The 12,899-nt window shown below is 37.8% G+C and overlaps 1 protein-coding gene across 2 annotated transcripts; it reads left to right on the top strand.

Annotated features, from left to right (window-relative positions):
• The first annotated feature begins 1,509 nt into the window (after positions 1-1,509).
• Positions 1,510-11,913, top strand: c1qtnf7 (C1q and TNF related 7). Of its 2 annotated transcripts, none has more exons than XM_066720005.1 (3): positions 1,510-1,830; positions 7,856-8,095; positions 10,998-11,913. In XM_066720005.1, the coding sequence occupies exons 2-3, from the start codon at positions 7,864-7,866 to the stop codon at positions 11,624-11,626; spliced, it is 861 nt and encodes a 286-aa protein (XP_066576102.1). In that variant the 5' UTR covers positions 1,510-1,830; positions 7,856-7,863; the 3' UTR covers positions 11,627-11,913. The 2 variants fall into 2 exon arrangements, with proteins under 2 accessions (XP_066576102.1, XP_066576101.1); XM_066720004.1 differs by lacking the exon at positions 1,510-1,830 and adding an exon at positions 4,871-6,269.
• The last annotated feature ends 986 nt before the right edge of the window (positions 11,914-12,899 follow it).

The following is a 12,899-nucleotide window of genomic DNA, read 5'->3' as shown; positions in this document are numbered from 1 at the left end:
ATATGATTTCAAATTATCCAGTTATGCAAAAGTCTATTGCATCACTTTAAATACATCTACTATAATCATTGGTTAGCAAAATCATCTGCAAATGAATGGCATATATCTATCCCACAGAGGGAGATGAAAAAAAGGATTTGATACTTCATGTAGTCCTGCACTGAGTATCAATTATCTTTGCTTCTGCCAAAGTGTATTATACTTTAAATACAGCAAAATAATGTGTTTTCTAAAAACTTTAGTTGCTTTGAATAATTTGTTATGCCTTTCTTCATTTTCAAATGTGGTCTGGGCCTGTACATGTATTGTACATGACTGGCTAAATAATAAGGGAACTAAACACATATCTGGTTAAGGGTCAAACCTAACAAGAGAAAAGGTAATTCAGGTTGTATGTGTTTCTTAATAAAAAACACAAAAACTGTATATGCCAGCATTCAAAATTCAGATAAATCCTGAGAGGACAGAATGTGAATAATAGCCAACTCTTTCTCCTCCCAGCCTGTTTCTCTTCAACAATGTTATGAGGTACACTTGGGCTTAGCTACCACAAAAGGAGTTTGGCTGAAACGGTTCTTCCCCTTTTTTGGTGTGAAACTGAGTGAGATGGCAGATGTTTGAGAAGCAGGTGGAACCCTGCATTACACCCAGCCCACTCACACTGGAAACCCCGGCTTCCACATGGAGAGTGTTAGTCACGCAAAAGACTACTGGCTGCCTGTAGCGCACCCTCTAGGGAAATGACATCATTATGAGGGATTTCTCTTTTAATGAGCCCTGTTTCATAATGCATGTTCCATTTTTGGAAATGTTCTGAGTGAAAACACAAGAAATACAGTGATATGGCAGGCTGCTGTTGGGGGAAATGAGGGACATTTCTAAAAGGAAGCAAATTTTTTTAACACCAATATTCAAACAAATGCACTGCTAACGATTACAGGTGTTTTCCAATTATCACACCGCAAATACTTCATAAAATCACTAAACCTGCAGCTGAACTGAATTTTCAGCTTAATTTTTTAATCTAACTTAAATTGGCTCTTTTCATTTACTCAACAGTACTGGGTAATGTGAAATAATTGGACTATGTCACAGGCACTACTGCAGACATTTTATGATAAATGCAAGGCAAGAATATTACACTTCTAGAAACCTGTTATCTAATAATGCAAAAGTAAGTTAATGCAACCTTATGAAATGAATATTCTACATACTGAGTTCATCTAAATTTCGGATAAACTCAAAATATTTTATTCACTATGCACCTTCATATGCGATACGTAAAACCTCTTAAACATATGTTTGTATATAATAATAATAATAATAATAATAATAATAATAACACCCTAGTCTCACCAGTTAATTATTTAAGTGGACAGTATTTTAAATGTTTCAAGAATGAAAAAAATAATAATAACAGCTGTCAAAAAGTGGGTGGGTAAGAAAATGTGTTGAATGGTAAATGTTTCTTGTAGATATAATAAAAGCAGCAGTGAATAGACTACAGGCTGCACAGCTCCTGACCCAGAGCACAGTTGTTTTATATTAACATTTTTTTATGCAAAGGGGGGTGGAGTAGGACTTTGCAATTGCTGCACTGGGAAATTTATATTACAACACACGATCTAGAAGGAGAACAGAATTCCTGCTCTCCTATGATATGAGTTCACAGATGTTCCCTGGGACAGGCAGAGGAGGACATGGTTTCGGCTGGGAATCGCAACATCTCTGTTCAAAGAGGAGAGGGGACATAGATTTCTCAAGACCGAATCTCACATCTGAGGACTGCATTGAATACAACAAGGCGATTTATGTATTGTCTATATTAAGGTAAGGACATTTCCTAATAGTTTAATGGCCAGATTAAGGCTAATGCTCTTTATGCCATTATGCCACATATTTTCAGATTAGTCCAATTTGCCCATCAGTGTGGACCATACATTCATATATTGCTTTGACAACAAGCTAAAAAAGAGCAATCGATGTTATATGTGTAGAACATATCTGAATGTCTCTAAGCAGGTAATTGTTATAGGCATCACATTCATAATTGTGAGTAATAGCTAGAAATCCTAATATATGTGTGTGTGATCATAAATCATTTAAGTAAATGATGCAATTGAAATGAATGTAAGAACTGCACCCTGTTCTACAACACACTTATATTTCCTGCAGACACCCCTAGTTAAGCAAAGCCAGGCATTACATTTTTTGTTGTATTTAGGCATTTATTGTTTACTCTAGATGTCGTTTTTACAGACAAATTATATCAAATGCGTTCAATGAAGATAGTTATTAAAGCACTTAGACATGAATCCTGTTTCTGAGCCTTTGACCTCTCGAGACTGGGAGTTCCATCCAAATGCATTATGAATGAATTGAATCCACCGCTCTGCTCGTATGGAGGGGAATCCAGCTGTGTATGCCACCATGCATCTGTTCTTTATGTTTTCTTTGCATAAGTATCTACCAGTGCATACTGAAGATGGACAAGATTGGATGAAACGTTTACAATTGGGATGAGGTAGTGACTAGAAGACAGGGTTAGGGTACATTGCCAGAGTAGGAGTGTTTATGCTTTGTACTTTGTGTGCTCTGTGGGAAAAGGAGGCTGCATGAAGCCAGCTTTCATTTGGCTGCTGGACTGAGGTTGACAAGCTAATAAATGAGTAAGCATGTTGTTTTGGCTCAGTTGTTTTGACGTCATAATTATGGAAAAAAAAGTCCCAGTTTGCTTCTGCAAAATGATTTGAAAATACGTCAGGTATGATGTGTAGTTTACTTTATTTATGGAAGAACAAGTCATTTCAAATCGAATTATATATAGGGGTTATTTTTAGTTTGAGGTATGCTGAAAGAGAAAAAGGGTAGGTAGAGAAAGCTGCACGTAATTTTCAAATGGGAAACATTATTTGATCTGGTGATTCAGATAACATCAGGATTTTTCATTTTGTTCGCTTAACCTTCTTTTAGATGAATTCCTTAGACTCCTCAGGTGGTACTGTGCAATATGATGGGCATGTTCATGTTCATGTAGATGTATAGTTGTTGTTACACTTGAACATAATAGAGATGATAAAAAAACATTCTGTCTTGGGTAGGAATTCATTTCGAGGTCATGGGGCTGACGGATACATTCCAAAAAGCATGTACTTTGCACCAATCTCCTGCTTTTCCTCTGCAAAGCTGGTTTATTTCCTTTCAAAAGCTTTGTTGCTATGGTTCCCTGTGAAATGTTTTGCAGGAAACGGTCCAGTCAGATAAAAATGCTATATAAATAATAGTTGCTGCAGAGCCAAAGTAAAATGTAACAGATCTGCTTTGGGATATGTGAGGATCAGTGAACAATCAAGTGAAAATGGTTTCAAGTTGAATGGCTATCGATTGGACTCCTGACTTTTCTTAACAACGTGAACAGTTGTAATCTGTAAACTGTGCATGCAAAGATGTTTTCGATTTGCAATTATGAGATCACGACAGACAAAACAGTCTTCCAAGTTGATTCAGATTCAGGGCCTAAGAAGTCTGATGTGAGATGTCATCTTTGGTAGCCAGCCTAACATTGGGATGCAAATTCAAATACACATTCCTGATTAAAAAATAAGTCACCACTAATGTTTCTTCAAATATAATTGAAAATCAGATTAGCTCATTATTTGACTTACTTCAGTGCCTAAATTCTATAGAAAAAACTCCCTACCGTTTTTTGTCACACTCTGAAAACTGCTTACATCATTAAAATAAAAAGCAGTAAATGTCAATCACCAAAATCAAATACAATAAGAAATACATGGCTGCACAGTAAAAGAGTAGGTCAGAAAATAGACTGGAATAAATAATAATAAATGTGGCCAATAATATTTTGTTATTAGGCCAAAAAACATTTATTTCAAATGAATTATTGTTGGATATGGACAACATCCCGACACACTCCAGCTATTTCCAAAGGCTGGGCAAAATGTTTATCTGTGTATATATTTTCATAACAGAACACATAACTAGATCAAGGGAATGTATTTAGACAGTCCTTGGCACCATTCCTTCCAAATGGCATCAGGGTTACCACTGTGGAACATCATTGTCAATGTGTTTTTTTTCTAACATTGATTAATTTAAATCCATTAAAATGGCTTAAACTAGTAAGACTTTCCTCCAACTTTAATTCATGTAGATTAAATTGAAAAACTCAGCACACTACAAAAAGACACATGTGAATTAATTCCATTAACTCAGACAGGATAATTAAGGGTGCCAATTTGAAACATTTAAACATCTGGCACTGACATCAATGGCACCCCCGGGCTTGAAGTCAAATTACATCAATAAAGTGAAATCTTCAAGGTTGTTTTCTTCTCTCTTTGTTTGTTTTAACATATAGATGAAACCATGTAACATACCTCTCTAACTCAGCTTCACAAATTACTATTTTACCTCATGCTGGATTCATAGGTACTACAAATTCTTAGATGCATACAAGCCAACAAAATGTACATATATATATATAATTGACTGCCTAGGATTCCCTGTGATTTATGTTTGTTCATAGCCCATTCTTTCCACATTTATGTTGTTATTTTAATATGATCCATTTAATTTAGGGACAATTGCATTTGTTGTGGTATACTTAGCTATTTACGATGAATTAGCTGTGTGTAACCTTACTGCTGGAAAAAATGAATGCAGTTTGCTGATCTGGGAGACTCTTTTGCCATTTTTGGAATAAAAGCATAACTAATGTATTAACTTGACACTAATTCACAGTGCTCTTATCATGAGGAAATAATTTCTAAATTGTAACATTGAATAATACAGTATAAAAAGTACATAACAAATCATTCATTTTTTTTCCTTTTTTCTTTGTGTAGATGACTAAGTGAAAAATACAGAAACAAATATGAATCTACTAACAATTCACACTGATATATATAAACAACAATGATAATCAAATATTGCCAACAAGCCTAAATGTTTTTCATTAAGGCATTTAAGGGAATGAGGTTTTCTAACTAAATGCAATAGAAAAAGCATGACAAGTTACAGTATTCTTGTAATGATTTATCAAGATTTATAAGAGTCACATGTATTTTATTACCTAAAGATGATTCACGTCATGCACATATGGTTGTGTTCAACCCTTATCACCTTCAAACAGTACAGCTGCATAATTCATTCAATAATGTTGCAAATGTCTTAAAAAATAAAAATAAAAAACTGTGTGTGGGAGTCTCCAGTCCGAGACTGAAGGAGTCTTTACCATTTCAACTGAAGCTTCTCCTTGATTCAGAAACAATGTATATATTCTATTTATTTTGTCAGGACTTGAATTCATTCAAGTGTAAATTATACAAAGTCTGCACTTGGCACAGCAGACGACATTGCCCTCAGTGCACTGAAAGCTAGCAATGAGAAAAACCACACAAATTAACACATTATTCGTCCAATTCTAGTCCACTTTGATTTATTCATTTATTTGCCAGTTAGTTTTCCATTTCCCCAATACATGGAGTTTAAAACTAATGTTCAGGAGGACGACAACCCATAATCATGCTTCACTCTGCTCCTTGGCTCCATCCATGATGTGGGGGGTTTCCAATGGCCTCACCCCCTTGGCCAGGCTGTTGTTCCCTCAGCGGATAAAGGCCAAAACAACTCCATTACTTGAAACACTATCTTCTTCCACCTACTTCTACAGGAGGTTGTCTGAACTCTTGAACATTTAATAAAACAATAACATTAAATACAATTGGTACAATAAGCATGCTGTTATAACTGGTCAAGGAGCACTGCTGACTGGAAAGTGGGAATCTAACGGGCAGTCCTGAAGATACTAAAGGCTTGTAAGGCGAGGCCAAATTAATTACTTTGCACAGTTTTGTAGTACTGGTCCTAACTGAGCCTTGAGCTCTCAGATTTCATGATAAGGCTGGTCGCTTTTATAATGATGCAAATTCCAACTCTATTATGTTACTCCTAAAATATGCACTACTAATCAGTCACTGCAAGCTCTTCACACTGTGAAGTGTATCATAGGTCTGGGTTACCTTTTGTTGTTTATGTGTTGCTGTTGGATCAACCCTGAAGATTTAGGGCTGCTTGCTCTTTTCCTTAATACATATTGGAGACACAGAGAAACTAAAATAAGAAAAAGCGGGAGCATTTTTGATCATACCGTGGGAGAAATCTCCAGCCACTCACAATGTTTTTGGGAATGTTTTAGCAAGGACAAACATCTGGCTGCATGTTTCAGCTTTTGGCTGGAAAGTTACATGGTATGTGATTTTTATTTATCTTGTGTCCTTTATTTCTTTATCTTGAAAGGAATAAAAAAAAATGAAAGTTGGTAGGATACTTTATATTATGCATGCTATGACTTGTGCATTATTTGATTATTATTGGAAAGCTTTTCTCCAAATACCAGGGCTAAGTTGGAAAATGGTCGTCTTGAATGTTTTATGCTTCATTTAGATAATTGTGCACTCATATTCCTCTTTATTTGCATTTTAGTATCAGAAACCTTTCAATAACCTTTATTTGATCTCCCATTAGACCTTTCTGTACATACATGTACAGGCCTGTTCTGAAGAAAACTGAACCAAAAAAGAAACTTGCTGGGATAGTAGTTTTGTTCTTGAGACCACTCCCGGGAAGTATTCGGGAAGTAACAGAAAATAGAAATGTTTCCCAATGAAGTAAAAATATTTTTTATTCAGTATATCTGGGGAATGCATAAGCCTCATTTACATTGATGGACAGATACAAACAATTTTAAAATGAGCAAACAGAAAAAAATATAAATGTCCTACTTCACATGTCATACTAATATTAGCCTCCTTTTGAGGTTTAAACTTAGGCTCTGCACAGTGCTCCAGGCCTTGTTCCCAGACACTTCTCTGTGTATTTGCTGTTCTTGGTGTCGCTATGTGAAGCTATATGCAGTGCATGTATGACTTCCAATCCCCTGAGGACAGAGACCGTATGTATTTGGTTCACTTGGTTTTCTCCCGCCTGGATTACTGCAACTCCATCCTGGCTACCTGCTGCCCAGCCGCCCCAAGTCAACCAGAACTGCTCGTCTGGTATCCTCTCTGCCTCGATTTGCTCATAGTACTCCATCACTCCACTCCCTTCACTGGCTCCCAATCTTGGTAGGCATCCAGTTCAAGACTTTGACTCTTACCTACCGTTGTCTAGACCAGACAGCACCCAGCTACCTTCAGACTCTCATCTCTCCTTACAGTCCTTACACTCCTTATGGTCCTCCTGCACCAGATAACTCACTTTAACCCCTCTCCGCACCCCTTACTCCAGAGCCCACTCCTTGTCCACCCTCACCCCTAAGTGGAACGACCTTCCCACTGAGGTCAGTACCGCAGAGTCCCTGACCACCTTCCGGCGATTACTCAAGACACATCTGTTCAGACTGTACCTGTGACCATGCCATCTTTTACTCCTGCTTACTTATTTTTTGTTGGAACTTGTAATGTTTTACTGCATCTTCTCCTATGACTCCCTCCCTTTAGCTCATACCTGGGGCTTAATTGTATGTTGTCCGCACTTGTTACCTCATTGTACTAGGATGTATGCTTATTGTATATTGTATTGATTATACTACTGCACTGTTGTGTGAACTGTAAGTCACTCTGGATAAGGATGTCTGAGATGTTATAAATATTAATATTAATTTGGGTGGGTGATGCAGATCTAGACATGATTTCTTTTTTTGTTTTGTATTAATTATTGTAGTCAAATGACTAATGCAACATTTGACTTCAAATCTCAGTTGTTCTGTCAGGGATTTCGTTAAAGAGTATTACAGCTTTCTTCTTGAAATTGTTATCTTTTTCTTTCCTCTTAGATTCCACAATGTTACTATTGATGGGGGCTATCGGTTTACTTTATTGTGTAAGTGGGCAGACGCTGGAAAACATGCTGAAGGGAGCTCAGCCCCGGTATATATGCAGTGTACCTGGACTGCCTGGGCCTCCGGGTGAGCCAGGGGCCAATGGAGCTGCTGGGACTCATGGACGCATCGGCCTCCCGGGGCGAGATGGCAGGGACGGGAGGAAGGGAGAGAAAGGGCAGAAGGGAGAGCCAGGTATTTGCATGTTAACACGTTCTTGAGCATGTTGAAATTGGGCTGCTTTACTGTGTTTCATAACACAGAGTGTATTCTAACAAAACACACCTTATGTTAGTTGTTTTATGGATTAGGATATACAGTACTGTGCAAAGGTTTTAGGCAGGTGTGAAAAAATGCTGCAAAGTAAGAATGCTTTAAAAAATAGACGTTAATAGATTATATTTATCAATTAACTAAATGCAAAGTGAGTGAACAGAAGAAAAATCTACATCAAATCCATATTTGGTGTGACCACCCTTTGCCTTCAAAACAGCATCAATTCTTCTAGGTACACTTGCACAGTCAGAGATTTTGTAGGCATATAGTCAGGTGTTTGATTAAACAATTATACCAAACAGGTGCTAATGATCATCAATTCAATATGTAGGTTGAAACACAATCATTAAGTGAAACAGAAACAGCTGTGTAGGAGGAATAAAACTGGGTGAGGAACAGCCAAACTCAGCTAACAAGGTGAGGCTGCTGAAGACAGTTTACTGTCAAAAGTCAGACACCATGGCAAGACTGAGCACAGCAACAAGACACAAGGTAGTTATACTGCATCAGCAAGGTCTCTCCCAGGCAGACATTTCAAGGCAGACAGGGGTTTCCAGATGTGCTGTCCAAGCTCTTTTGAAGAAGCACAAAGAAACGGGCAACGTTGAGGACCGTAGACACAGTGGTCAGCCAAGGAAACTTACTGCAGCAGATGAAAGACACATCATGCTTACTTCCCTCCCCAATCGGAAGATGTCCAGCAGTGCCATCAGCTCAGAACTGGCAGAAAACAGTGGGACCCTGTTACACACATCTACTGTCCGGAGAAGTCTGGTCAGAAGTGGCCTTCATGGAAGACTTGCGGCCAAAAAGCCATACCTCCGACGTGGCACAAGGCCAAGCGACTCAACTATGCACAAAAACACAGGAACTGGGTGCAGAAAAATGGCAGCAGGCGTTCTGGACTGGTGAGTCAAAATTTGAAATATTTGGCTGTAGCAGAAGGCAGTTTGTTTGCCGAAGGGCTGGAGAGCGGTACACGAATGAGTGTCTGCAGGCAACAGTGAAGCATGGTGGAAGTCAGAATGAATGGTCTCCTCAATGCTGAGAAGTACAGGCAGATACTTATCCATCATGCAATACCATCAGGGAGGCATCTGATTGGCCCCAAATGTATTCTGCAGCATGACAATAACCCCAAACACACAGTGAATGTCCTTAAGAACTATCTTCAGCGTAAAGAAGAACAAGGAGTCCTGGAAGTGATGGTATGGCCCCCACAGAGCCCTGATCTCAACATCATTGAGTCTGTCTGGGATTCCATGAAGAGAGAGAAGCAACTGAGGCTGCCTAAATCCACAGAAGGACTGTGGTTAGTTCTCCAAGATGTTTTGGACAACCGACCTGCCGAGTTCCTTCAAAAACTGTGTGCAAGTGAACATAGAAGAATTGATGCTGTTTTGAAGGCAAAGGGTGGTCACACCAAATATGGATTTGATGTAGATTTTTCTTCTGTGCATTTAGTTAGTTGATAAATATAATCTATTAACATCTATTTTTTAAAGCAATCTTACTTCACAGCATTTTTTCACAACTTTTGCACAGTACTGTATATATGTAGACCAGTGCCTATGGTTTTTGCACATTGTTTTTGTAATGAGGGATTTATGCACTGCAGCCCTACTATAATATCCTCTCTGTAGTTCTCGATGGACTGTTCTTGCTGACACAGTCTGATCACGTCCTGCACTGACATTCTCAGTCACCTGGGAAAGAGTTGCTCTTCTGTTTTTTCCTTACATCACAGTAATGCACGAGCATCACGGTCATCAAATGTGTGCTTTCGACCACAATTTCCAACCCTATTTATTGATGTCTTTCCCACAGATCTATTTGCAGATGTAACTTTAGTCACTGTTCGTATTGAAACACTAGCCAGTTGAGCAGTCCTTGTGACTGAAGCTCCTGCCATTCGTGCTTCAATAATGACCCCTCTTTCAAAGTCACTTAGATCCTTTCCTCTTGCCATCTTGATCCAAAATTGAGCTCAACTGGGCCTGCTCAGCATTTTTATTAATGCCGCAGAGCATGATAGGATGTTAATTGCTTAATTGTATCATGCAGTAAACTAATTTATTAAGGTTTTTCCTTTAATTTGACACCTGTCTGTGTATGTGTGTGTATATATATATATATATATATATATATGGTTTGATTTTGCAACATGAAGGTTGGAAAAATACTATTTAATAATAAATTATAATAATAAAAAGATAAAAACAATTAATGGAGATGTGTGCTTAAAAATGGAAAACAATGCATGGAATATATTTAAAGCAAAGAATGGGAGTATTTATATATGGACTCTTAACCCCATGTTGCAGTCAAAGGGGTGAATAATCAGACTGATCAATACAACATGTGTTAAAATATGCACATTACAGCATGAACATTTTATTTTTAATCTGGTCCCCATTAACTCAGACATGCATCAAAGAACACGCATGTTGCAGGGCTTTTTTATGGCCTTGTGAAATGTTGCTATGGAAACATGTAGTTTATCCTGAGGAAACAACTCATTTTGTTTCCATTCATGTTTACTCATCCAGGTCACATTGTGTTAGAAGCAATTCAGACATTTGCAGCTTGGACAAAAGAAGGAGAGAAGCTTTTCACAGCTTTTTAAACACCATAAATTAAATACATGCCTCAATCGAGTTCCTGCAGAGCCATAATCTGATTAAAACCTAAACTGGTTTCAGGAGGAGATTATAACAAGGGCTTCTCAGAAAGGACCACAACTTTAAAAGCATTGATCTTAAATAAAGACATGTAAATGGCACAAATTTGTAATCTGAAAACTGTTTAATGTCTGTTTCAGGTCCTAGAGGAAAGGTGGGTTCTGCTGGGAAAATAGGAGAGAAGGGTAACAGAGGACCAGCTGGAAAAAGAGGACCTGGGGGTGTCAATGGCGACATTGGCTTCATAGGACCCAAAGGTCCTCCAGGGAAAAAGGGGGAAAAAGGACAGCGAGGGATGCCTGGAATACCAGGGATATGTAGGTGTGGCAGCCTGGTACCCAAATCTGCCTTCTCTGTTGGCATCACAACCAGTTACCCTGTGGAGCAGTTACCCATCAAATTCAACAAAGTCCTCTTCAATGAGGGCGATCACTATAACCCAAACACAGGGAAGTTTATATGTGCTTACCCCGGCATTTATTACTTCTCCTATGACATCACCCTAGCCAACAAACACCTGGCGATAGGACTGGTGCAGAATGGCCAGTACCGAATAAAGACCTTTGACGCCAATACGGGAAATCATGATGTGGCTTCTGGATCTACGGTCATATACCTAAACCCAGAGGATGAAGTCTGGTTGGAGATCTTCTACGCTGACCAGAATGGCCTCTTTTCAGACCCCAGCTGGGCAGACAGCTTGTTCTCTGGATTCTTACTCTATGCCGACACAAATTATCTTGACAGTCTTTCTGAAGATTACGCATAATACCTTCAATAGAACATAAGAACAATCATAAGAGGCTGTTTGGCCCATCTTGCTTGTTTGGTTGCTAGTATTTTAGAGGTCCCAGAATGTTGTCCAGCTGTTTCTTGAAGCACCAGCCTCTCAGATCTAACTCTAAAAGATGTGCCTTGTGTTCACCTATCTTTAATTTTCACTTGTTACATCAGGTCTTTGTTTCCTTACTGAGCTTGTCGTAGTCCTTTGTGTTGACTTTCAAATCTGTGAATACTTGAATAATAAAAAAATAATCTCTTCTGTTAAAGACTAAAGTATGGGATATTCTCTATCTTTTTCTTTGAGACACTAGTCACTCATCTTTAAAACCTTTCCATAGCAGCCCTTTCCTTTTTGTAACAGAGACCTACATTTGATTTGCTAACTGATATTTCCCATTCAAATGTTTTAAAATAGCAGAAAAAGACAGCAGAAAAACATATTAGATAGTACCAATAATAATCTTAATATGATTGAGCTTTGTGGCCAATTCAATTTCCTGCATTATAACAATCTGAATTGTGCATCCAGGTCTACGACCAAATAGTTACAGGAGTACAAATTAACATTCTTGGTTGGCCATCACAATCTCCAGACCTCAATCCAATAGACAATGTTTGGTATGAACTGAAAAAAACAGTCTACCGATGCAAGTTGCCGATGCAATCTGAAGCAGCTGGACAGGTTCTGTATCAAAGATTGGTTGAATATCTCTCCTAAGAAGCTGATTAACATATTAAAAGACTTACCTTCATGTAACCAAAGCCAACGTGTATGCACTTAATACTGATGGGGTCTGAATAAGATGGAACACTGTATTATAGAAATGTATGTAGCTGTAACTCTTTTTGACAGATGTGCTATTCATGCATACTATATTTATAGTCATTATAACAATTCTTTATTTTTTAATTTATTTGTATAAAAAATGCTGACTATATTCTTTCTAAAATAATTTGTTATTACACTTCAAGAAGGGTCTGAATTTAAACTTTTATACAAAAGTATTGAACCACAACAAACACATAATATAGTCACAAAGGAGTGGGTAACACAAGTAATCTGTGTATATATGCAGCAAGAATGTAACAAATCTGTATATATAAATAATGCATGTCACAATTACAGAGACCAGATGTACTATTTTTCATCCAAAAGTTGCCAACAGCAATGACAAGAAATAAAACATAATCCTTCCATGTTAAAAAAATAATAGTAATATTGGATGGAATGTGTTGTCAATAATCTTCTTTAGTTCAAT

Source organism: Amia ocellicauda, chromosome 13 (genome assembly GCF_036373705.1).
Source record: "Amia ocellicauda isolate fAmiCal2 chromosome 13, fAmiCal2.hap1, whole genome shotgun sequence".
In the NCBI taxonomy this organism is placed as follows: domain Eukaryota; kingdom Metazoa; phylum Chordata; class Actinopteri; order Amiiformes; family Amiidae; genus Amia; species Amia ocellicauda.
Note: the sequence above shows the minus strand (reverse complement) of the source record. Positions and strands in the feature narration are given on the sequence as shown.